This window comes from Mustela nivalis (assembly GCF_964662115.1).
Source record: "Mustela nivalis genome assembly, chromosome: 18".
Taxonomy (NCBI): domain Eukaryota; kingdom Metazoa; phylum Chordata; class Mammalia; order Carnivora; family Mustelidae; genus Mustela; species Mustela nivalis.
The window spans coordinates 42,873,391-42,900,465 of record NC_139037.1 but is presented as its reverse complement, the minus strand read 5'-3'; the positions used below and the strand labels follow the sequence as shown (position 1 = coordinate 42,900,465).

General features: G+C 38.2%; 1 protein-coding gene across 9 annotated transcripts; it reads right to left on the bottom strand.

Annotated features, from left to right (window-relative positions):
* Positions 1 to 358: 358 nt before the first annotated feature.
* ZFP14 (ZFP14 zinc finger protein) lies at positions 359 to 25,593 on the bottom strand. Of its 9 annotated transcripts, none has more exons than XM_082708921.1 (7): positions 25,298 to 25,593; positions 19,737 to 19,823; positions 17,078 to 17,156; positions 16,601 to 16,699; positions 15,791 to 15,917; positions 14,334 to 14,432; positions 359 to 5,900 (listed from the first exon to the last, which is right to left on the bottom strand). In XM_082708921.1, exons 4-7 carry the CDS (start codon positions 16,601 to 16,603, stop codon positions 4,534 to 4,536), a joined length of 1,596 nt encoding a protein of 531 aa, XP_082565047.1. In that variant the 5' UTR covers positions 16,604 to 16,699; positions 17,078 to 17,156; positions 19,737 to 19,823; positions 25,298 to 25,593; the 3' UTR covers positions 359 to 4,533. The 9 variants fall into 9 exon arrangements, with proteins under 9 accessions (XP_082565047.1, XP_082565048.1, XP_082565051.1 ...); XM_082708922.1 differs by having other exon boundaries at positions 14,334 to 14,429; XM_082708925.1 differs by lacking the exon at positions 14,334 to 14,432.
* Positions 25,594 to 27,075: the final 1,482 nt, after the last annotated feature.

Sequence of the window (27,075 nt, the reverse complement as noted above, 5' to 3'; positions counted from 1 at the left end):
AAATAACTCCAATATTTATAAATGTGTAGTACCTGGAATATTTTACAAATCATGACCAACCAATGAGATACCGCCCCCCCAAAATAGAGAAAATACATGAATAAAAAAAGCACTGTTAAGAGAAACATGACTGGCCAATAAACACATATGAAAAAGATGTTCTAGTCACTTATAATCAGGGAAATATTGAAACTAATAACAGAAGCAGGAAAATCTGGATGCTCATTTCAGGAATTAGAGGGATCCAAAATTGGTGCAATGATGGAGCAACCATCTAGCAACATGTAATGCAAAGAGTATGTAGAGACTTCTAGATATGCACCTTAGAGTCTTCAAATAAATCAGAAAATACACAAAATAATTTCAATATAGCATTTTTATTACAGTGAAAAATCATTTATGTCCTAATTACTATTTAACAGAATATTTAAGCATGTTTTATATGTACATATCAAGGACCAAACTAGAATCTTTCACATTCTATAGAAAAGCACTAGCCCTCAAGATCCAAGCAGGAAGCTTTCAGAATATGACGTGAGCTTTGAAGAAAAATGCCCTTTCCTCACCCCAATGCCAACACACTCACCATAATGTCTGAAATGATGTTCTTGAAGACATTCATTGTGGTAATGGAAGCATCTGTTCACATTCTAAAGATGGTAAGAGATACTGGGTATGAGAATTCCACAATGAAGTTATTTTGAGATACACTGTGTTAAATAAAAATCTCTTTACTGGGGCACCTGGGTGGCTCAGTGGGTTAAAACCTCCACCTTTGGCTCAGGTCATGGTCTCAGGGTCCTGGGATCGGCCCTGTGCTCAGCAGGGAGCCTGCTTCCCCTGCCTCTCTGCCTACTTGTGATCTCTTTTAAATAAATAAAAATCTTTATTAAAAAAAAACTCTTTACTGTATCTTTTGACAAGCTGATGTGTACTTGGATCTTCCACAAGCAAATGCTTTGTTGCATTTACACATTTCCCCGAGAAATCTTTCTTTCCCTCAAATATCATCAAGGACTAGAATACCCCAAAACAAATTTGTGGAGAACATTGGGTTAAGGCCTTACACTCTGTTAAACACAGCTCTTCTGGAGATATCTGAGACTTGGGAAAGGCAAATACATGGCTCTATTAGTGAAGACTGATTTTGTAATTCTAAATATATCTTATTTAGAATTAAGATGAATGAAGCCGGTCTAGATTTTGCTTTTTAGGAGCTATCTTCACTTAGGTTTGTATCAGGATTATTTTAGCAGTGCAGAATTAACTGGTAGAATTTTGTGAAGGATTATCTATTTCTTAAAGCTTTTACCTGCACAACTATCAAACTTTTTCTTAAGCAGGGAGTTCATATACAGACACACATTTGCTTTTTGGGTCTATTTGAGTCTATTGTCATAAAGTATTCCTACAGAAAAAAGTAACCCCCTATATTTTAGGTATTGGAATACATATAGCATATATATCTATATATATATAGATATAGATATAGATATCGATACAGATACAGTATTACATTGCAATTAAAACTTTAGATAATCTGTAGCTACATCATTTTTATCATGGTCAATGTTCTAAATGCATTATCTTTCATTTTCTTCTTCTTGATTAGATTTCCCAAAATCTAATCATTATTAGTACTGGATTAAATCTACTACTGTCTAGTCCTTAATTTCTGTTTTTAGTTGTGCTTTGCTTCTCTTTTGTAGGTTTTATTCTGTTCTGTGTCTGGTTTTTTTACATTAAGTATTCACTCTCCCTTAATACATGTATTTATGTGACAGGCCCTGTCGACTGCTATGGATAAGGTGAAGATGAAGACTAGGTCCACAAATGAAACTTCCTTACAATGCATTAAAGGGGACAAATTTCTCACAGAACAGAACTTTGATGACATCTGACAAGTTTAGATGCACACATCTCATTAACAATCATTTCTAAGCAGGCTATAAATTTCAGTTTTGATCTTAAACATTTTATTACTGAAACTTTCAAACTTGTAAAGTAGAACTACTAGAACAATGAACTCCCCCAAAAAACAAAAAACCCAATACAAACCACTCTGCTTCAATAATTATCAACATTTTGCCAATCTACTTCCCAGCTCTCTTTGCCAATTCTTTTTTCTTTTCCTGGAGAATTCAAATGCAAATCTGGTGTCTTACCATTTCTTAAATATATATGTATCTCTAACTCATAGAACCTCTTCTCTTTGAACCACAGTGATATTATTATCCCTAACAGAATTAGTATTTCTAAATATCAACTAATACTCAAAGCACATCCACATTTTCCCCACTGTCTCCAAAATGTCTTTTTACATGTTGTTCAAATTAGGTCCAAGCAATGCCCACATGCTGAATTTAGTTGATAGATCTCTGTAGTCTCTCAATCTGTAACTGTTGCTCTTCCCCTTTTCTTTTTCATGCCACTTAGTTGAAGAAATCAGGGTCACTTGTTTTGTAGAATTTTACACATTCTGGATCTGCTTGGCTACTTCCTTTTGGTGCCATTAACTCTGTTCCTCTATCCCCCAAATTCTCATTTTTAAAGAGTTTGATTCAAAGGCTTGCTTCCTTCAGTTCACTGTTTTGGCAGTAAGGCTTCGTAGGCAGTGGTATTTCCTATTGCATTTTATCAGGATGTGGATATTATCTGATAGTCCCACTTTTATAGAGGTTAAAATTGATCAAAGGGTTCAGAGATGGTCAGCTTGATAAATCCACTGTAAAGTTCTAACTATAAAATATTTCACCCAATAGTTTTAATATCCACCAAAGATAATTTTCTGGACCCATTATTCCATTAGGGAACTAGAAAACAGTAATTTTTCTGATCCTATCATTCATTCTGTATTTACTGATTTCTTAGAAATGAAACAAAACAAAAACGTTTTAATTTGAGGAGCTTTTGGTGGCCCTGAAAGTTGATTCACATGGAAAAAGCAAAATAAATGCTTATTTTACCCCGTATCAATTTTCAGAATGAGTTGGTGCCCAAACATCTTTGATTGCTGACCAAACAGTGCAGCTGTAACCAAGTAAACTATCAAACTTCAAGTGGGGTCATGGCAAACAACTCAACTCCCACTGGTTGATGATGGGGCAATTTGAGCAACAAACCGTATACTGCCTGTAATGGAATGATCTTTCTTTTATATGATTTTTACATACAAACATACACACACAGGTGCACATATACACACAGTATTAAATTTCCAACTGGTTAGTTTCTGCCATCTTTTTGATGTTTCTAATTAATCTTTAACAGTGGTCAGACAACAGGAATTCCAAAACATTTACTTTTTGGAATTTATTACGGGAAAATAATTTCATATTTTTCTGATTCTTTAATTTTTGTATGCTTAACCTCACATTCATGAAATTTGTAAGGTTTCTTTTCTTTTTTTTTTTTTTTGTAAGGTTTCTTTTCAGCATGAAATGACAGATGCGGCTCAAATGATGAAATCCTTGCATTCAATATAACCTCCTAGATTTTATCTGGAATAAATTATCTTTTAAGTTTAGTAAGTGCTGAGCAATGACGTGAGGCATTTCCACATTTTCTACTTCTACAGTAAATTCCTTTTATATGAATTCACTAATACTAATGATAACAATTGTAGGTAATATTTACAGAAAACATGCTATGTAGCTATTTTTCCAAGCATTAACTACTTAATCCTTAAGACAATCCTATTACACAGTGTGGCAGGCTGACTCTGAAATGGTCCCTACAGCCTGGTATTCATATTCTTGTGTAATCCTCTACCTTTGAATGTGGGGTGACACAGTAACTTACTTCTAACCTGTAGAAGACAGCAAAGGTGACTAAAAGGTATTATTTTGGTGATTAGGTCACAGAAGATTACTGCTTCTATGATGCTAGTAGACTACTGCACTCTTAGCCTGCACACTTAATAAGCAGTCATGCTGAAGAAGTCGATGTGGCAAGGAACTAAGGTCAGCCTTCAACCAGCTAGAAACCAACAGCCATGTGAGTTTGGAAATGGATCCCTTCCTCTGTTGAGCCTTCAGATGAGACCCCACCCTGGCTAAAACCTTTAGTTTAGCTTTTTGAGAGACCATGAAGCAGAGGACCCACCAAAGTTATGCCCAGACAACTGACCCATAGAGATTGTGAGATAATGTGTATTATTTTAAGCTACTAAGTTTGTGGCAATTTATTACAGAGCAATAAATAACTAATATACATAGGTACTATTATCACCATTTTATAAGTGAGCAAAATGAGGCACAGAAGTTTAAGTACCTTGTCCAATAATACACTGGTAATAAAGGAGTGAAATGGGGATAATGATAGATAAGGCTGAAGATTTTCCTACATTCATTGTATTGTTCCCTCATACCAATTTGTTGAAGATAAACAATGTTTGGTCATAGAAGGCTTTTAAAGCAACATATTTTTTTCAGTAATATAAAATTTCTTATGCTTAGCTGAGTCATGAAGCAAAATTCTCAAAAATGATTTAGAGATCCTGTAACATAATGTACAATTGAAAGCTTTCTTGTATTAAACTCCATTATGAATTTTCTGATGTTGAGTAAGATGTGAATGTTGCCTAAAGGCCTTTTTACATTCTTTACATTTGTAGGGTTTCTCCCCAGTATGAATTCTCTGGTGTTGAGTAAGGAATGAATAAAGTCTAAAAGCCTTACCACATTCCTTACATTCATAAGGTTTCTCACCAGTATGAATACTCTGATGCTGAGTAAGTTGTGAGAGCAGTCTAAAAGGTTTCCTACATTCCTTACATTCATAAGGTTTCTCACCAGTATGAATACTCTGATGCTGGGTAAGTTGTGAGAGCAATCTAAAGGCCTTCCCACATTCTTCACATTCATAAGGTCTTTCACCAATATGAATGCTCTGATGTGAAATAAGTTGTGAGTAACTACTAAAGGTCTTCCAGCATTCCATACATTCATAGGGTTTCTCACGAGTATGGATTCTCTGATGGCGAACAAGTTGTTGCCTTAATCTAAAAGTCTTCCCACATTCCTTACATTCATAGGGTTTCTCACCAGTATGAATACTCTGATGGACCGTAAGTTGTTGGCATATTCTAAAAGCCTTTCCACATTCCTTACATTCATAAGGTTTCTCACCAAAATGAATTTTCTGATGTACTCTAAGGTCTGGACCACATACAAAGGCCTTCCCACATTCCTTACACTCATAGAGTTTCTCAGCAGTATGAAGTCTCTGATGTCGAGTAAGGTGTGTACACTGCCTGAAGGTCTTCCCACATGCCTTACATTCATAGGGTTTCTCACCGGTGTGAATTCTCTGATGTCGAGCAAGTTGCTGATGGACTCTGAAGGCCTTTCCACATTCCTTACATTCATAGGGCTTTTCACCAGTATGAAGTCTCTGATGTTGAGTAAGTTCTTGGAGCACTGTAAAGGCCTTCCCACATTCCTTACATTCATAGGGCTTCTCACCAGTATGAAGTTTGTGATGTCGAATAAGGTGTGCTCGCTGTCTAAATGCCTGCCCACATTCCTTACATTTATAAGGTTTCTCACCAGTATGAATTCTCAGGTGTTGACTAAGTGTTGAGCGACGAATAAAGGTCTTCCTACATTCCTTACATTCATATAACTTTTCTCCATTATGAACTCTCTGATATTCAGCAAGAAAATTGTGCTTTTTGTAAGTGGTCATTTTTTCAGAAGTAATTTTCACTTGCCCAAAATATCGCCCCTGTGATTCCTTTTGCTCCTCACTCTTGCCTTTGCATTCCCAATCATTTCTAAAAATGGAGTCCTGAAGATTATAGCTTTTAATTCTTTCCATTATCTCCCACTGGAATGAATATATTTCATAAATGTCCTTTTCTGGAGATAAAGTATTCGTCCTGTATCTGGACTCCAAATCTGAAAGAAAACAAAAGGCAAACACACACTATATTCCTGTGAGAGAAGAAAGAAAACTTCTATAGAAAAATAAAAGGCACCTAAAATAATGTCTATTACAAGTAAATGGATTAGATATCTCTAAAATGGGCATTTCTGCTGAACCTAAAAAACCCCTTATCTTCTGCAAAATTACACACCAAAAAGCTAAGAGTTTATGAAGAAAACAGGGCTGGAGAAGACCACTCAAACCTTACGCAACTTTATTGGCAGAACCTTAACAAATATAACAATTGATATTTCAAGAGTTGAGTCAAAAGGCAGTTCAGCACAGCTGAAGGCCACTTCACGGATACTAAAATTCACACACAAAAAAGTGGAAATGCTAAATTCCAGGTGCTGGGAAAAAAAAAAAAAAAGCCCTGAGCCAGCAAGGCTACCATTCCTAAGATAGAAACAGGGCAAAATGTAACCTGTCTCCAGCTAGAAGCCATGCAAGGTTGATGGTATCTACCTCTGGGAGACAGTCTTAGATGCAGACACTTATTACTCATTTTTTTCATATAGAGGTGAAAGGGCAACCAACAATAAAGCATCAAGTTGGACACTCAACCTTTCCTGATGAATGTTTTAAGTTTACTTCTATTCTGGCTTCATTCCAATAGGAAAATAACCTGTACTCTGTATCAATAACTCACACATTAATATTGCTATCATTCTCTATTCCCTATCACTATTGAGCTGATTTTTATTTTTGTATTGCAGGTTACTAATTAAGGAACAAACTACTCTTACACATTTAAAAAAAAAAAGCAAAGGAGGGGCGCCTGGGTGGCTCAGTGGGTTAAAGCCTCTGCCTTCAGCTCGGGTCATGATCCCGAGCCCTACATCGGGCTCTCTGCTCAGCAGGGAGCCTACTTCCTCCCCTCTCTCTCTCTCTCTGCCTACTTGTGATCTCTGTCTGTCAAGTAAATAAATAAAATCTTAAAAAAAAAAGCAAAGGAAACACACAGAATGGAGTACAGGACTGGAGATAAGGTTGGTGATTACAGAAACATATCAGTGATGAGAATCATCTGAAAGTTTCTTAAAATTATACAGAGGTATTTTTAACCAACTGAAACATAATCTATAGGATTAAGTCCTGGGTGTGTTTTTGTTTTGTATTTATATACATTTTCCAGCAAATTATTCTGATGCTCATTAATATTTGAGTCTCTCCACTTAAATGTTTTTAATGACTTCTCTTTATAATTAGAATCAAATATAAATACCTGCATATAGATAATAAGCTGGTATCTGCTTATCAGTACCTCTCTCATTTACTCTCTCTGTTCATGCCACAAAGGCCTCTTTTCAGCTCACAAAAAACACTACCACTGTTCCCATTAAATAGGACCCTTTACAGGCTGTTCCTTCTTTGAGAAATCCTCCGCCTGCATGGCTGGCTTCCCTTCACCATTAGGTCTCAATCAAAAATCACTTCTTCCAAAAGCCATTCCTGCTGATCCTGTTTAAAACTATGCACTTTATACACTTTATATTCTATCCCAGCAACTGGTTGCTCTTTTTTGTCCCAATTTTGGAATATTTATTAATTTTATCACTTGTTATTCTGTTAGTTTCTTACCCCTAAGCTTCCCTAGTGGCAGAAACAAACTCTAAAGCCCATTTACCATTAAATAACAAACCCCAAATACGCAATGGATGTTACTCATTTAATTCCCATAATTATGTCATCACTAATGAATATGTACATGTTTCTAATCTTTTTAAAATGTATTACAATAGGAGTGCCTGACTGGCTCAGTCAGTGGAGCATTCAACTCTTGATCTTGGGATTCTGAATGTGAGCTCCACATTGGGAGTAGAGTTTAGGTAAAAAAAAAAAAAAAAAAAAAAAAAAGAAGTACTATAATGATTTGCTTTTCTCCTCTAGAGTTTATACTATTACTTAACAGTGATACATTTATTCAAATTTTTGTACCTTCATACCTCTTCTAGGTATCTATATCTTCCATATCGCTAAAGCAATGTTTGTACGTCCCAGAAAACTACCTCAAATATCTTTCAATTATTCTAACATTGAAAGGTTTATGAGATCCTTAGCAAAAAGACATGGGCAGATATTGAGTATAGCAGAATGACAGCCAAATATGGAATGGTACCTGGGATCACCTGAGTGCAAAAGAGGAAAAATAAAGGCTATGTTAGATATAGGGTCAAAGATAATGATTCAGATGAGGGACATGAAAGAGAAAATCTAAATGTTGAATGAAGTAAGCAAAGATAGGGGAACAAGTGGGACAGGAGTGATAAGAAAGGTTCTTTCTATGACTACGGTACAAATGTATAAAACTGCTAAAATGACTCAAAAAATCTCATCACTGGGACGCCTGGGTGGCTCAGTTGGTTAAGCAGCTGCCTTCAACTCAGGTCATGATCCCAGTGTCCTGAGATCGAGTTCCACATCAGGCTCCTTGCTTGGCAGGGAGCCTGCTTCTCCCTCTGCCTTTGCCTGCCACTCTGTCTGCCTGTGCTCACTCTCGCTCCTCTCTCTCTTACAAATAAATAAATAAAATCTTAAAAAAAAAAAATCTCATCACTATAAAACATGAGACTTTGAAACTATTCTAAACTCGATTATGGTGGTGGTTACATAACTATGCATTTGTCAAAATTCTTAGATACTAAAAAGAATGAATTTAATGTACATAAATTATTTTTAGAATAAGCCAGACTTATAAGATATTTTGAAAATATAAACACAGAAAAAGATGTTAATTTCCACTAATTTATAAAAATAATGCACTCTTGGGGCGCCTGGGTGGCTCAGTGGGTTAAAGCTTCTGCTTTCAGCTCAGGTCATGATCCCAGGGTCCTGGAATCAAGCCCCGCATCAGGCTCTCTGCTCAGCAGGGAGCCTGCTTCCTCCTCTCTCTCTCTCTGCCTGCCTCTCTGCCTACTTCGGATCTTTATCAAATAAATAAATAAAATCTTAAAAAAAAATAATGCACCCTTAGGGAATATGTTGGAAATCTCTACCATCTGCTCAATTTTGCTGACAACCTAAAACTGCTCTAAAAATTAAGTCTATTAAGAGAGGGGTCCTGCGTGGCTCATTTGGGTAAGCATCTGACTCTAGGTTTCAGCTCAGATCATGATCTCAGTGTTGTGAGATCAAGCCCTGCATCAGACTCCACACTGGGTGTAGAGCTTGCTTAAGATTCTTCTCTCTCGGGGCGCCTCGGTGGCTCAGTGGGTTAAAGCCTCTGCCTTCGGCTCAGGTCATGATCCCAGGGTCCTGGAATCGAGCCCCACATCGGGCTCTCTGCTCAGCAGGGAGCCTGCTTCACCCCCATCTCTACTTGCCTCTGCCTACTTGTGATCTCTCTCTCTGTCAAATAAATAAAATCTTAAAAAAAAAAAAAAAGATTCTTCTCTCCCTCTCCCTCACCCCTCCAATCTCTCTCTCTCTCTCAAAAAAAAAAAAAAGCAATATATATATCCAAATAGAAATCTCATAATTGAAAAACAGTTAAAATTAAGATTTTTTTTTTAAAGATTTTATTTATTTATTTGACAGAGATCACAAGTAGGCGGAGAAGCAGGCAGAGAGAGAGAGGGGAAAGCAGGCTCCCTGCTGATCAGAGAGCCAGGACCCTGGGATCATGACCTGAGCTGAAGGCAGAGGCTTTAACCAACTGAGCCACCCAGGCACCCCTAAAATTAAGAATTTAACAGATATATATTTTTTTTAACAGATATTTTTAATAGCAGATTAGACTTAGCAGAAAAGATCAGCGAACTAGGAAATGGGTTTATAGCAGCCGGACTGGAACAAAATAGAGTAAGAAAAAAAGAAAAAACAAAAAAACAGAGAACATAAAGGACACATGCAACAATTTAAAAAGGTCTAACATATGTATGACCTGAGTCCCAGAAAGAGAGAGGAACAAAAATGGGAAAGAAACAATACTTGAATATATAACAACCAAGAATTTTTCAAAACTCACAAGATACGAAGCCTAATTTAATTCCTTAAAATAGCAAACGGAATACATACACCACAATATAAAACTAGATACACCACAGTAAATCTCTGAAAACCAAATAAAAAAGAAAATTCTAAAGGAGTCATAAAGGAAAAAAAAAAATACCTCCAAAGGAATTACAGTATGACCAAAAACCTGCTGTTAAATGGAAATACAGAAGCCAAAAGACAAGATATTTGCTAAGAGGAAAATAACTGTCAATCCAGAATTCTATCCAACAAAAACAAAGACAAAATTCTGTAACCTTTAAAAATATTTTCAAACAAAACCTGAGAGAATTCATTGCCAAGAGACACAATAAAATAAATATTTAAGGAAGTTCTTCATGTACAGAGAAAATGATTCCAGAGAGAAGCATGGCAGTGCAGAAAAAAAATGAGGAGCACCGTAAGAGGTAAACATGTAGGTAAATCTAAATAAGTATTGGGGTGGCTGGGTGGCTCAGTCGGTTAAGCGCCTGCCTTCAGCTCAGGTCATGATCTGGGTCCTGGGATCAAGCCCCGTGTTGAGCTCCCTACTCATTGGGGAGCCTGCTTCTCCCTCTCCCTCTGCTGTTCCCCCTGCTTGTGCTCTCTCTGTCAAATAAATAAGAAAGATCTTTAAAAATACATAAATAAAATATTATTAATATCTTCACAGTATTGGGAAAGATACGAAAGGGATTAATTTAAGGTGCAATGTAGTAAGAATCCATGTTTTAATTTCTAGGACAACTCTGAGAAGAAAACTAAAAGTATATATAACTAACATATTCAAGAGGCAAAAGCTAAAATCAAAATATTTTTAAAAATAAAATCAAATTAAAATATTTGATTAATTCAGCAAAGGCAGGAGAGGAAAAAAAGGAAGAAAGAATATGTTGAACCACCAGAAAAAATTAGGACGGTACTAGATTTGCACCTCAATAAGTAAGAAAATTACTTAAATGTAGATGGATAAAATAACATCAATAAAAGACAAAGATGCTTCTTACCCATATTGGGGGAAGGAAGCTGTGTGAGGAGTCCTGTCTAGGTAAAGAGGACATCCCCCACAGGAAGGCAGCCTCAGGCTGATTGTTGAAATACAAGCAAGGTGAGAAGTATCTGGACAGAGGAGCAGACCAACATATACTGTGCAGACCACCATGAATCTAATTCTACCTCCTACCACCGCCATTCCAATCAAAACCACTATTATCTCCAACCAGGACAAAAGAAATAACCTCCTGACTGATATTCCTTCTTCCCATCTTGCCCCTATTGTTTCTTTTTTATTTTGAAAAACAATGTAGATTCCTATGAGGTTGCAGAGAAATATACAGAAAAGTCTGATGCAACCTTCATCCAGTCTCTCTCGATGTTAACATTTTACCATAACCATAGTATAATACTCAAACCAAGCAATTCTCCTAGTTTTCCTCTAAAAGACAGAGCTTTCATTTTTTGGGAAGTTTATTTATTTATTTATTTATTTATTTATTTTTATCAGAGAGAGAGGGAGAGAGAGTGAGCACAGGCAGACAGAGTGGCAGGCAGAGGCTGAGGGAGAAGCAGGCTCCCCGCTGAGCAAGGAGCCCGATGTGGGACTCGATCCCAGGACGCTGGGATCATGAAATGAGCCGAAGGCAGCTGCTCAACCAACTGAGCCACCCAGGTGTCCCGGGAAGTTTATTTTTTAATTATTTTTAGTAATCTCTATACCCTACAACCCCAAGATCAAAAGTTGCATGCTCCTCTAACTGAACCAGTCAGGCCTCCCTAGCTTTCATGTTTTTATATAAAATTTATATTGAGTTAAAATTATTTTTTCATATTTAGCTTTTATATTTTGCTTTTTATATTTTTTAGTTTTTATATTTAGGACTAAAATATATTTTTAAAAAAATTTTTTTTAATTTTATTTTTTTAAAGATTTCATTTATTTATTTGACAGACAGAGACCACAAGTAGGCAGAGAGGCAGGCAGAGAAAGAGAGGAGGAAGCAGGCTTCCCGCTAAGCAGAGAGCCTGATGTGGGGCTTGATCCCAGGACCCTGGGATCACAACCTGAGCCGAAGGCAGAGGCTTTAACCCACTAAGCCACCCAGGTGCCCCAGGTCTAAAATATATCTTAAATTAATTTGGGGATGAGGCAGGGGTCAAGATTTTTTTCCCCAGTTATGCCAGCACTATTTGTTGAAAAAACTTTCCTTTCCCCATTGGAATGTTTTGGTACCTTTGTAAAAAAATAAATGATCATTTAAGTGTGAGTTCCACCTGGAAGGTCTTTGTTCTGTTGTTGATCCTTATCCAATATTCAATGTCTTGACTACTGTAGTTTTATTTAATATTTATTAATATGAGAGAAAGATAATGTGAGCAGGGGGCAGAGGAAGAGAATCTCAAGCAGACTTCCCACCTAGTCTGGAGCCTTTTGCAGGGCTCACTCTCACGATCCTTAGATCATGACCTGAGCTAAAACCAAGAGTTGGACACTCAGCATACTGAGCCATCCAGGCGCCCTTTGATTACTATAGTTTTATTTATTTATTTATTTTAAAGATTTTATTTACTTGACAGTGTGAGAGCACAAGCAGGGGGAGATGCAGGCAGAGGGAGAAGGAGAAGCAGGCTCCCTGCAGAGCAGGGAGCCCCATTCGGGGCTCAATTCAAGGACCTGGGATTATGACCAGAGCCGAAGGCAGTCACTTAACCAACTGAGCCACCTGGCGCCCTGATTACTGTAGATTTTGTAATGAATCTTGAAGTATCTTCAAGTCATGTAGTCTAAATCCTATAATATAGTCTTCCTTTTCCAAGATTACTTTAGAAATGCTAAGTCCATCATTTTTCCATATAAATTTTTGGAATCAGCTTCTTAAAACTATAAAATTGACATTTTAACAATACGAAGTCTTCCCATCCCCCAAACAGTCTCCATTTCTTTAGGTCTTTAATTTCTCTTAGCAATGTTCCATGAATTTTAGTGTAGAGGTCCTACATGTTTTGTTAAATTTATTCCTTAATATTTTTTTTGACACTAATGTAAACTGACTTAATTTGCTTTCAAATTTCTTAATTGACTTAATTTATTTTACTTTAAATTCCTTATTTTTTTCACATCTAGTATATAAAAACACAATTGATTTTTATATATTAACTTTGTATCCTATGATCTTACTATGATCTTCCTTTATTACTTTGAGTAGTTGCTGTTTTGATTCCTTGGGATTTTCTATGTACACAATCATGCCATCTCCAAACATCTCTTTCTTTTTGATTTTATGTCTCTTATTTTTCTTGCCATATGGCAATGCTAGGACCTTCAATTCAATGTTAAATAGATATGGGAAAAGTGGGCATTCTTGCATTATTCCCAATCTTAAGGGGGAAATTGTTCAATCGAGTATGATGAAGTTTATAACGTAGTATTTTTTTTAGCAGTATTTTTTGAGGAAGTTCCCTTGAACTTCCAGTTTCCTGAAAATTTTTATTATGAATGGATGTTGAATTTAGTCATAAGCTATTTCTACACATATGGACACAATCACATAGTTTCTCGCATTCTTGTTAATACTGTGAAAGATATGGATTTTTTTTCACACTAATTTTTGAATGTTAAACCAAGCTTGCATTCCCGGGATAAACCCTACTTATCATCATTTTACATATGTTAGATTTAATTTACTAATATTTTCTTAAGGATTTTATATCTATGTTCATGAAGGATGAGTGTATCATTTTTTTTCCCCCCTTTGGTAATTCACCAGGACATAGTATGCAAGTTACACTATTCTTGGAAAATGAGTTGGGAAGCTGTTCTTTCCTTTTATGAAGGAATTTGTGTACCACTGTTATTTCTTCTGTAAACATTTAATAGAATTTGCTGGTGAAGCCATTTGAACCTGGTGTTTTCTTAATGGAAAGATTTCTGATAACTGGGGCACCTGGGTGGCTCAGTGGGTCAAAGCCTCTGCCTTCGGCTCTCATTATTCTTTTAATGGCTATAAGGTGTGATAACCCAGTTACTCTTTCATTCCTAGTATTAGCAATTGTTGTCTTTTTTTTTCCTTGATGAATCAAGCTAGGTGTTCATCAACTTTGATCTTTTTCAGAAATCAACTTTTGGCTTTATTAATTTTCTCTAATTTTCTTATCTTGTTGATTTCAGTTCTTATGTTTATTATCAACTTTTTTTCTCCTACAGAGAACAGCTCCTCTCTCTGAAGTAGGAGAAAAATATGAATACTGAGAAAACCAGAGAGCTATAATCAAGGTGAACATGAAGTTCCTTTGGTGGCCAGATTTAAAAGATTTTAATTTGCTGCCCGGGTCTCATCCCTTTCCTCCAAAGGCCATGGGCTTTGAGGAGAGATTTCCAACATGTCAAGGCTAACAAGCTTGGCTGATTTTCCCCATCTTGCTCAGCCCTCACTCACCAGAGCAGTGTCTTCTGGTCCCTTCCCTTACAACCATCCAGGGTTCCTTCCCTTCATCCAGTAAAGTAATCACATCTGGTTTAGAAATGGAAGGTTCTGCTTAAAAGATAATGTGACATAAAATTTTAAGTGCAAAAGCCAGTCCAAATTTGGTTAAGTTCATAATTAACTACAGATCAAAATGGTACTTTATAAAGCCTAAGAGCAAATAAATGCAAGGGAGTTGAAGAGCACTCATATTAGGGTAACTTCAGGAGCACAAGGAACAGATGGTTAAGAACAGGCCTTAATATAATTTAAACTCATACAAGCTCCATTGAGAGGCAGTCTTGTGTAGTGGTTGGGAACACAGTCTGGATCCAGACTGCCTGAGTTTAAATCCTACCTTTGTTGCTGTGTTACCTCAGCCAATTATTAACCTCTTATCCCTAAGTTTTCTCATCTGAAATGAGGATAACCATAGTATATTTCTTCCAGAGTTGTGAGAATTAATTAGTAACACACAATGCTCAGAATTGTACAAATATATGTACAAAAAATAGAACAAATATATGAAGCTATATGTATTTACATATAAATATATATATATATATCTATATATACATACATATACACACCTATATGTGTGTTAGCTATTTTTATTGTTATCCATTTGCTGACAAGATAGTGTCTTAACTGAGACATCTTCTGATCCTTTCTAGGATTATTTACTCAATGTTAAATGCAAAGTTCTTAGATTTTAAATTACAACCACAAAGCAGGAAAAATTAAATATGGTTGTTATAGGAAACAGAATGTGTTTGCTTGAGTTTTAAATGAACTTTGTGGATCCATTTCATACTTTGTTAGTTCTATAGGCTCCCCTGATTTTTAGAGACACTCAAAGCCCCTGTGTTTAGGTACTTTCCTTGCAGGTGGATTAGAATGGAGTGTTAAGTATTTGCATCAATTCCGGGCTCAAATATAAGGTAAAATCTGGTTTCTTGGACAATGCCTTTGGTGGCAGAATTCAAGCCAGAATTGAAGCCCAGTCCTTGGATAGCAGTGAAACAAGTAAATTACAGAGCCTGAAGAAAATGTGAAGGACAGGGGCGCCTGGGTGGCTACGGGGTTAAACCTCTGCCTTTGGCTCAGATCATGGTCTCAGGGTCCTGGGATCAAGCCCCACATCGGGCTCTCTGCTCTGCGGGGAGCCTGCATCCCCCGTCTCTCTGACTACTTGTGATCTCTCTCTGTCAAATGAATAAAATCTTAAAAAAAAAATGCTTTAAAAAAAAATGTGAAGGACAGAGCTAGATGAAAGTGATGACGCATTAAATGGAGGAGCCTTTTTCCAACCTAATGAAGCTAAAACCATTCCTTTGGAACAGAGAGAAAAAATTTATCTAGTTTTTCAAAACATAGTCCTGAAGTTGACAGCAGAGAAAGCCAACATAGTTTGGGATAAATAGCCTTACCTAGTGAGATGAAATTGCTGTAATTCTCCCACATCACATCCCTATATAAGTCCCTCTGAGCTGAGTCCAGGAATTCCCATTCTTCCTGTGAGAAGTCTATGGCCACGTCCCTGAATGTCACTGAACCCTGAAAAAATAAGACTCATGTATTACCTGTGAAAATAAATGAAATATTTTTTAAATGAAAAGGATCAAGGACTGCAATGCAGAGAAGGGTTCACATAACAGGCAAATGAGGTAGGGCTTATGTATCAGGGGCAGTAAGAAAATTAGTATCATTGAAGGAGAGTTCTACATGTCTTGAATAGTCCTATGGCTACAGATAAGATTAATTTTTTACCCAGAAGTATCTGGAAATGAATAAAATAACCAAAAAGTCCAAATTAAATGAAACACTACACACAAGCCTCCTACAAGCTCTGCTTCTCTACCACAAATTCATGGGAAATGTCTTCCACCTTCTTTTCCCTTAAATGATCGTGAAAAAATATTGATAAGAACTTCTCCCAAATGTACTACAACAGCTCTTCTAAGATAACAGATTCAAGCTCATCATAAAGTCATATTTTCTTACAAACATTTCCTCTATAAGGACCATTTTTTTAGCCAAATTTATAGAAATTCCTACATGAATATTTTAGATGCAGTCTTTTTTCTTTTCCTATTTAGATATTTTAATTCAGTTCAATTTCAAACATCTTCCTCAGCTCTCACAGTGTACATTATCTATTACTTGTGCAACTTAGTCTTTATCATCCATTATCCCTCATTGAACACTCCTCCTCATTCCTGAGTTAGAGGATACTCAACCATGATGATGTCACTTTGGACCAGTGGTTTTCAACAAGGAGTGCTTTTACTCTGCAGAAGACATCTGGCCATGTCTGGAGACAATTTGGTTGTCACCACCTGGGGGGAGGAGGTGTGGGTGTTACAGGCATCTAATTCATAAAGGTCAGGGACACTGTTAGATATACTGCAATGCAGAAGACAAGTCCCCACAATAAAAGATTCTCTGGCTCAAAATATTAATAGTTCCAAGGTTGAGACACCTTGCTGTAAACCCATACATCTTATAAAATTACACAGTGCACTTTGCTCCTGGTACTATTCTCTCAGGGTTTGCTGGAGATGATTCTCAATCTCTCTCTTTGCAGTGCTGTTCTGATTACCTCCTAATCAGCCAACTGGTGAGGGAGAGATCCCTTGGCCTAAACAGTATGAGGTGGCTCAATTCCTGACACTGGACAGATGAGATTGACAGCATTATTAGACATGTATACTCACAGCCCAGGGGAGGAGAACACCACACGTCATGCAGGGCCACACAGGGGTTGCACTCAGGGATGGAGTGAACAAGCAGGGTCTGTGGGAGGCAGGCTTTGTAGTAAAAAGAGGATAAGGTGGCCCTAATTCCCTCAGGAGGATGTGACTGGTTTGTTTGAATAATTTTGTGGTCCAGCAAGGAGGTGAAACCCTTTAGAGTGAGGACCAGGAGGGGTTTAGGTCATCTTCCTGATAGGAAAGCTATTTAGGTGGGAGTCTTTTTGCTGGATGGGGAGCACACCTCGCAAGAACAGGGGAACTCATGATTAGGCCTTTGGAGCCCTGATAAAGATATCAAATAAGCATATGAAATTTTAGGCCTTACAATATAAGACCCCAATTACATTCCTACCCAATCAACCCAGTCCTAAAAGCCTTTCACATGTACCCTAAAATTTCAACACATACAAAGACTGAGCCAACACTAAATCTCATCTTATGTACGGGAAAACTCATCTGTGAAGAAGTCTGGAGTTTTCCCTTCTAGTAGTCAAACAGGACCAAATTCTTTCTTCAATCACACCACAGATCTTCAAGGAAAGTTTTCAAACCAAGGATCTCTCACTTAATATCAATAACCCATTCCTGAATATCAGACATTCTAAGACTACATTATTAAACTGTTACCTATTTTCCCATCATTTTAAAGCAAAGAACTCCACGGCATTATACATCAATTCCAAGCTTCCAAATAGCCTAACAGCTCCCTCCAGCACAGAACCACAGTTCACATGGGTTAGTTATTGCACACATATCTTTAGCTTTAGAATTTTCATTGTCTCTTTTACTGAATTCATGTTCCTCACTTGCTTTGTGTCTTTCCCCACAATTTCTTCAATACTTCTGCAACTTTTTAGAGACTTATTTTGTACTACACAAGAGCTATACTTTAAGTGCACTATGAAAATGCATTTCAGCAAGAACATAACACTCAGTTATGACTCTCACACTCAGTATGAAGCTGATACCCCCATTCTCACCAACAGCACCAGATACACACACATCCTCTTTAATGATATTTGCATGCATCTCAAAACACCTATAGATGGTTCTGACAGTCTAGGAATTATATGTGAAATATAAGGAGACTCTCCTGCAATTAATCTTTTGTTAAGGTTGTATTGAACTATACAATTTCACATATATATAAGTTCTAAAAATAGGCAAAATTCATTCATAATGTTAGAAGTCAGGATAGTGGGAGCTGCCTGGGTGGCTCAGTTTGTTAAGCAGCTGCCCTCAGCGCAAGTCATGATCCTGGGGTACTGGGTTCCAGCCCTGCATTGGACCTCCTTGCACAGCAAGGAGTCCGCCTCTTCCTCCTTCCCTACCCCTGCTCACGAGGTCTCGCTCTCTCAAATAAACAAAATCTTAAACAAACAAACAAACAAAAAGAAGTCAGGATAGTGGTTATATCTGGGCTGGGTGGGCAGGGAGTGATTGAAAAGGGGGCATCTTAGGTACTAGCAATATTCTTTTCTTGACCTGAGTACTGACAGCACAGATATGCTCAATTCATGAAAATTCATTCAGCTACACACTTAGGACTTGTGTACTTTTCTCTATGTGTGTTACATGTCAATAAAAAACTCAAAAACTGTGAAAAGATGTCAAATTGTGTACTGGAGACACAAATATTTCCTACATAAAACCAGACTAAAAATCGCTGTGTTCAGGGGCGCCTGGGTGGCTCAGTGGGTTAAAGCCTCTGCTTTCGGCTCAGGTCATGATCCCAGGGTCCTGGGATCGAGCCCCACATTGGGCTCTCTGCTTAGCAGGGAGCCTGCTTCCTCCTCTCTCTCTGCCTGCCTCTCTGCCTACTTGTTATCTCTGTCTGTCAAATAAATAAATAAATAAATAAACAAACAAACAAAAAGACTCTGCCTTCAGCTCAGGTCATGATTCCTTGGTCCTGGGATTGAGCCCAGCATCAGGCTCTCCGCTCAGCGGGAAGCCTGCTTCTCTTCCTCTCTCTTTGCCTACCTCTCTTCCTACTTGTGATCTCTGTCAAATAAATAAATAAAATCTTAAAAAAAGGGGCGCCTGGGTGGCTCAGTGGGTTAAGCTGCTGCCTTCGGCTCAGGTCATGATCTCAGGGTCCTGGGATCAAGTCCCGCATCGGTCTCTCTGCTCAGCAGGGAGCCTGCTTCCCTTTCTCTCTCTGCCTGCCTCTCTATCTACCTGTGATCTTTCTCTGTCGAATAAATAAATAAAATCTTTAAAAAAAATCATAAAAATAAAAATCTTAAAAAATAAAAATCTCTGTGTTCAGAGAAACATACTCTCTCTGAAATTTAAATATTAAAATCAAAAGCTGTTCTATTTGAAAATGTTAGCAAGGGGACATTCTGCAGAAAATGCCTGCATTTTTCTCAAGGCATTTCACTTTCGCTCCCCCATGGCTCTTGACAGAAGACTTTGGAGCTAGGAGGCGGTCCACATTAGTGGAGAAGAGGGAAGGGCACCTAGAAAGGACACTGGGCTATTTGTCCCCAACCCTCATAGGACTTAGAGTTACTAAAGCAAGTTCCTGGGCAGAGTTCAAGTTAAGGGAATGAGTATGTACACATAACCTAGAGATCAACAACATTTCAAAAAGGAGAAAAGAACATCAACTTACATGGGCCATGGTTTCAAAATGCAAGAACTGGTCAGTCCTTTTCAAGATTTCTTTGTTGGGGAACTGCAAAGCCCTGATAAGCCAGATCTGAAAGAAAAAAAGAGACCATAAAACCAAATGTAACTCAGAGATCCCAAAATGACTTAAGTTAATGAGTTTTTTTTCTTTTGCCTTCCTACTTCTTAACTATTCTCCACCACTATACCCACTACCCTAATCCCACACTCATAAAAACTAGGAGATGTCTGAAGAAATCCAAGCTTTGAGGAAATCCAGCTGAATGAAAGCCTGAATACTTCGGAGAAGGATTCCCCATATGGCAATATAAATCTGGTCCTGATGACGGATTCCTCCTTCCTCCAGTACAACTTTTCAGGGCTGAGAAAGGGCCATACCACCTATATACCGTCTCTTGAGCCCCCAGGATCCTGCCTGAACTTCCTAAATACGAAGCCTGAAAACCACACAGACTGAGCCTGGCAGCTGCTGCCACTGGCCTTTCCCCACCCCAAACAACTCAATACTCTGTTTCCCAATCAGGACCTCTCGTACCAGAACATCCTTTGCACCTCTCTCCTCTCATTCCATGACCACCACAGCTAGTCAAACATTCATGGAGAACTGTTACATGATGGGTGCTTTATGTACATCACCCCGTAACCCTCAGCATTGCTCTGCTATGTATTTCTTGTCATTTCTCAATGGATCAGGAAACCAATGCTCAGGGGTGAAATCATTTGCCCAAATTCACAGTTATGAAGTGGCAAAGCTTTGTTCTGAGTTCACATTTCTCTAACTATAAAGTCATCTTGCAACTTTGGTTTTTGTCTCTGAAGACTAGATTTCTTTCTTTCTTTCTTTCTTTCTTTCTTTCTTTCTTTCTTTTTTTTTTAAAGATTTCATTTATTTGACAGAGAGAGAGAGATAACAAGTAGGTAGAGAGGCAGGCAGAGAGAGAGGGGGAAGCAGGCTCCCCGCTGAGCAGAGAGCCTGATGCGGGGCTCTATCCCAGGACCCTGGGATCATGACCTGAGCCGAAGGCAGAGGTTTTAACCCACTGAGCCACCCAGGCGCCCCTGAAGACTAGATTTCTGCTTCACTGAGAGGAACCTGAACAAGGGCAAATCACTTAAAAAAAAAGAAAAAAAAAAAAGGTATCTTTCAAAAGATACTAAGTCTCACTACTAATTAAGGAGATGTGTATAAACCACATACAAAAATTATACTTTTACAGTGACAGGACTGGGAGGTCTAAAAGACTGATGATGTCCCAGACCAGTAAGGTCATGAAGAAATGGACACAGTGTTGATCCAAATTTATAACTATGTGAGGCAGCATTTAAACATTATAACCCTATAAACCCTAAGAACCAGTTCCCAGAACTCCACTTCTAAGACAAAAGGAACTATTTGCACATGTATATAAAGATATCTGCAGAGGTATGCAGATAGGTATGGTTTACAGTGAATAAAGGCTGAAAAGAATCTAATCTAGGAAATGGTTAAATAGTATTGCATCTATACCGCTGAAAACCAGGCACATATTAAAAAGTGATGAGGTAAAATAAAAAAGTGATGACATTGCCCTAATTTTGATAAAATGGGTAAAGCCACTGTGTTTAAAAAAAAAAAAAAAATCCCATGGGGTGCCTGGGTGGCTCAGTTGGTTAAGCGTCAGACTCTTGATCTTAGCTCGGGTCTTGATCTCAGGGTCATAAGTTTGAGCCCCTAGTTGGGCTCCACTTAAAAAATAAATGAAAATATAAATAAATAAATAAATCCCAACACGTGTGGCATTAAATTCTTGTAACAGAAAAAAAAAATCACATGTACACCTAGAAGGATTAGTTAAAATGTTTACAGGAATAGCCAGGAACACTCACCACCATATTTTTTTTTTTTAAGATTTTATTTATTTATTTGACAGAGAGAAATCACAAGTAGATGGAGAGGCAGGCAGAGAGAGAGAGAGGGAAGCAGGCTCCCTGCTGAGCAGAGAGCCCGATGCGGGACTCGATCCCAGGACCCTGAGATCACGACCTGAGCCGAAGGCAGCAGCTTAACCCACTGAGCCACCCAGGCACCCCACTCACCACCATATTAAACACAGTGTGAACCTGACATACACAAATACTCCAAATAAGGCAAAAATTTCCCCATTTCAAGGTTTTAAGTCTTCTGTTGAACTAAGAAAAAAGCCCAGGATACTCTAAGAACAGCTGTTGTTTTTCCTGGGTGACCTTTCTTTCTTTCTTCCTTCTTTCTTTTTTTTTTTTTTTTAGATTTTGTATTTTGGGGGCACCTGGGTGGCTCAGTGGGTTAAAGCCTCTGCCTTTGGCTCAGGTCATGATCCCACGGTCCTGGGATCAAGCCCCGAAACAGGCTTCCTGCTCAGCAGGGAGCCTGCTCCCCGGCCCACCCCCCTCTCCCGCCTACTTGTGATCTCTGTCAAATAAATAAAATCTTAAAAAAAAAAAAAAAGATTTTATATATTTATTTGACATAGAGCAAAAACATAAGCAGGGGGAGCAGCAGGCAGAGGGAGAGGGAGAAGCAGGCTCCCTGCTGAGTGGAGAGCCTTGACTCAGGGCTCAATCCCACCACCTTGGGACCTGAGCCTAGAGCAGATACTTAACTGACAAAGCTCCCCCATGGGCCTCGAGGGACTTTTCTTTTTCTTTTTTATTTACTTCACCTTCTAATTCATGAACCAAGCTGGAGTTCTATCTAGAAATGAATGATAAAAAATCCTTGACTGATGCCTTTTAAGTAACAACAGCAGTCTCATGGCTGCTTCCTTTCACATTTTACTGAGAAATAAATTTATTTTATTTCTGAGCTGATGCTTTAGGCTAAGATGCCTATGAAGCTTCCAGTTGGATCTGTTGGATCTCTTTGTTTTACTAATCTCACTTTGCATAAAATATCATTCAAATAAAAACTGTGAGACATTGTTAACGATACTGGAATTAAAATAAAATTTTTAAAAAACACACCCAAACAGAAAACCTATGAGACATAAATCTTACTGTATTAAATCCATTACCTCCAGACCCCATAGCTTCAGTATAATATGGACGTAACTTGATAGTACTTGCTGTCATCAGATTAATATCTCTTCCTTCCATCATAATAGGTTACTGAGTAAGTCAGGAGGAATTTTTTTTAAAGTATTCATAATGATGAGACTTGGCATACTGTTATAATTAATTACTGATACAGGCTTTTGTGTACCACTTTCAGGATACAAATCTTAGCTCTGACAGTTATTAACTATGATTCTGGACATGTCACTTAACTTTCCAGCCTTAGTCACCTCCCATAAAAAAATGGGTGATATAGATTCTAACTCAAAAGGCTGTTATGAGGATTAAATAAGACCTCACATAAAATAAAGCACTTAAAATAGCAAATAAACAGTAAATAAAAGTCAGTTATATCACTGAAAATGAAGACTACTACATACATTTTCCATAAAAATCTTGAGCTTCTCAGCGCTGCTCTTATAATGCTAGCTAATAAATTTCAAACTTCACATTGATAAGCAACTCCTCCTGATTAACAACAATTTACAAAAGGGGGTTCAAGGATGGATGAAGCCAAAGTGGGAAAACACAATTTTTGGACCTGGGTGATGAGAAAAAATATGGAATTACAACATAATAGTAACAATTAAATCTACTGAGCACTTATTATGTGTCAAGCACTCTCTGAGGACTTTATATATAACTAATTCATCTTTTCATAGCAATCCTATATGGCAGTTTCTATCATTATCCTTTCACAGATGAAGAAGCTGTGGCACAAAGAGATGAAATAAATTACCCCAATTCCACCTAGCTCTAAGTGGCAGTTTTAGGACTACAACACTGGTAATTTAGCTCCACAACTCAACCGCCTCTCCTAAGACCACATAAATATAAGACCACTCATGCTGTCAAAAACTTCAAACCATTTCTCAAATTCCAACTAATATCTTCCATTCCCTTCCCTCGTTAACACAGACCTCTTCATTAAAAACCCTGTCACATTACTACTTCTTAAAAGCCTCAAAAGCAGAAAACCCTGTCACCAAACGAACTATCTCCTACCTTTGCCTGCTTTTGAATTCAGGACAGTGGTAAAGATCAAAGACATCTAGCATATGATTCCACCTAAACTGTGATCCTCTCAACAAATCGAAGCCTAAAATAAAGCCCTGCAGTTGGCTTCCCTTCAGGAGGTTTACTTGCTAGCCATTTAGACAATTTGAAAGAAACAGCTCACAGAAGGAATTAAATGACTGCCAAAGGCTCATGGGAATACCCACTGGAGAGGAGGCAGGAGGTAACCAGATGGCCCCTATCATTCACTGGGAAAGAAGAGCAAAGAACCAGGTATATGGATAGGATATTTCCAGTGTTAAAACCTAACCAACAAAAGACCACCTGGAAAAAGCTTGTACAGTCCAACAAAATCAGATTTATTGACTTAAGAGAAGGAGGAAATTCCACAGGAAGGGTTGGAACGCAATGGAGGAGGAGAAGAAAAGCTCTTTTGTAAAGAGCTGAATTCCTACGGAAGGATTTTGAAGGATGTATGAGAGGTAGGGAACAGTTCAGGAATGGTTGCGGTTTTCTGTGGTGAGCCTAGGAAAGGCAGAGATTAATTGGAGATTAAGTATTATCGTGAAGGGAAAGCAGTTTAGCAACTGGGTATCTCCAGCAATAAAATGAAAAATGGCAAAGCAAGTCTGGAGCATCATTGGTAAAACAGCTGTAATCTCTCAAAGGATTTGTTATAGCATTTTACAACTGCTGCATGAATAATAACTTTCTATTAATTTTGCAGCTGGCTTTATCTGTCTCTTCTCTCCCAGCCGGATTAATGCAAGGGCTGTTTTTTCTCTTTTCAGTCCGCACGCATTTTTCATTCTTTCCCAGGAAATGCAAAGGTTTCCATGTCCAGAAAAAAAAAAAAAAAAGTTACATTTCACGAACAAAGGATATAGACATACAAATGGTTATCTTCTCTTTTCTCGCTCCTTCCTGAAGACCGGCAGGATTGGGGAAAAGACACGGGAATCCTGAGGCATTAAGCCTTTCTTGGAACTCAGCCCGCCTTGGCTAACTCAAAACACACCCCCGCTATCACACTTGCTCCCACCAGCCACCCGCACAGAACCCGATGGAACTAAGAAGGAGTCCGGGGTTAAGCTCAGCCTTCTCGGTATCAGAGAAAGGCCGAGTACAAAGGCCACGTCTGGAATCTGTCTCCGAAGTCATGGTAGTTTCCTTACGAGGGAGCTCTGATTAAGCTGTGGTTCTCAGAGCTGCAATTCTCAAGACCGCGTCTTTTTGTTGGGGGCCTTCACTCTGGGGTTCATACATCTAACTCGGAGCCATTCTGGGCCGAGGGATATGTGCAGCCCTTAAGCGGAAAGGGAAAGGACGCCTCAGGGTACCCGATGCCCAGTCAGCGTCACAAATTCCACAAGTCAGTACAACCCGGTTCACACAGAGGGCCGCGCCGCCCCCGCGCCGCCCCCGCGCCCATTTCCTCAATGCTCGCGACCAACTCACCTCTCCAAGCCGACACCAGTTAGAAAGCCGGAAGGCAACAAGGAACAAAGGCCTGTGGGAAATGTAGTCTTCGGTAGGGAGGGCCCGCCCGCCCCCGCCCCAAATTGCTGCGCGGAGTGCGCAAGCGCGGGTGCTCTCGCCGTTGCTGAGGTGATCGCTGGGAAACCCTTGGGGGTTGATAGGTGGGCTACCAGGGGAGGTGCTTCAGGGATTCCCCGGACCAGGAAGCGCGTTCTCAGAGCTTGTTGTGCTTGTGGCAGAAGCACTGGTATGTCTTAGCTAAGTCTTAACACCAGCAAACAAGTAGATGTGGATATATGTCAAGTTCTGAATAAAAAATATCCCCAAACCGTATCAGAACGGAGAGCGGACGACATAGTAAGATAGCTCGTGCTTGCTCGAGCTCTCTCCTTCCCTTCCTTCCTCTTCTCGGTTTTTTTCTCCTTCTTGGCAGTTGTGAACAAATTGTTCTATAAATTCTGTTGGGTTAAGGTGATCGATAAAGTTGCCCTCCCCCGCTTATCGGCCATTTCTCTTTCCTCAGTTTTAGTTCCCAGCCCTCAACTGCCATCCCCAAGCCGACACTCCTCGTTTGGTGAGAAGATTGACAGTAGCTTAATGCTGTGTCACAATGTGCGCATCATTCACCTCACTTTCTCGCATTATTAGGCATTTTATCATCTCACATCACAAAGTGAGTAAGGCAAATAAGATATTTTGGGAAAGAGAACACATTCACATAACTTTTGTTATATTGCAAAAGCTTTGCAACATACAACGTAGTTATAATTGTTATATTTCATTATTATTTCTGTTAACCTCTTACTGTCCCTAATTTATAAATTAAACTTTATTATAGGTACGTATGTATAGAAAAAAAAAAAAACAGTATATATGAGGTTCAGTACTATCTACCCTTCCAGGCATCCCCTTTGGGTCTTGAAAAGTGCTCTCTGTGAGTAAGGGGGGACTAATGAGTTGTCATTCAGATGTCCTTTATTCTTACTGATTTTTAAAAATGTAGTAATTAGAGGTATGAGAGAAGTGTGTTTATTTCTGTTTTCCCTTTAGTTCCATCAGGTTTTGTTTCAGGTATTTGTTTGTTTGTTTGTTTCAGGTATTTTCAAGCTCTGTTACAAAGTACATACATTTATAATGTTTTTGTCTTTCTGATGAAGAGGATTGAAAAGTGAACATTAGGAAGAGTATCTTCAGAAGTCTTTCTCAGGTGAGTAATCATTGAATTCATCATGTCCCGGTTCATTCAGGAAGGGAATGGGATAAGCCCACCAGGATTTATCTACCACTGCAGCATCCTACCCATCTCAAATATTTTGATACAGTAGTTAATAGATGGAAGAATTTGTTCTTCTCTCAAGAATATAAAACTTAGAATATAAAAATTAGAATATAAAAAAAGAATATAAAACTTAGAATATAAAAATTAGAAATTATTTGAAAATGTCAAAGCCAATCTTATTCTCATTTTGCAAATAGAAGAATATATCTGAAGTAGGAGATACATGAAAACTTCAATTTTAGATTTGTCAATTTCTCCCTTGAGTTGGTTTAGTTTTTGCTTCATGTATTTTGAAACTCTATTATATAGTATATTCACATTTATGATTGTGTGTCTTCCCAATGAATTGATCCTTCTATTATGAAACATTTCTTTATGTCTCATCTTAATGTCTATTTTGTCTAATATTAGCATAGTCACTTTAGTTTTCCTTTGCTTACTGCTTGGCTAGTATATCTTTTTCCATTTTTTTTCCTTG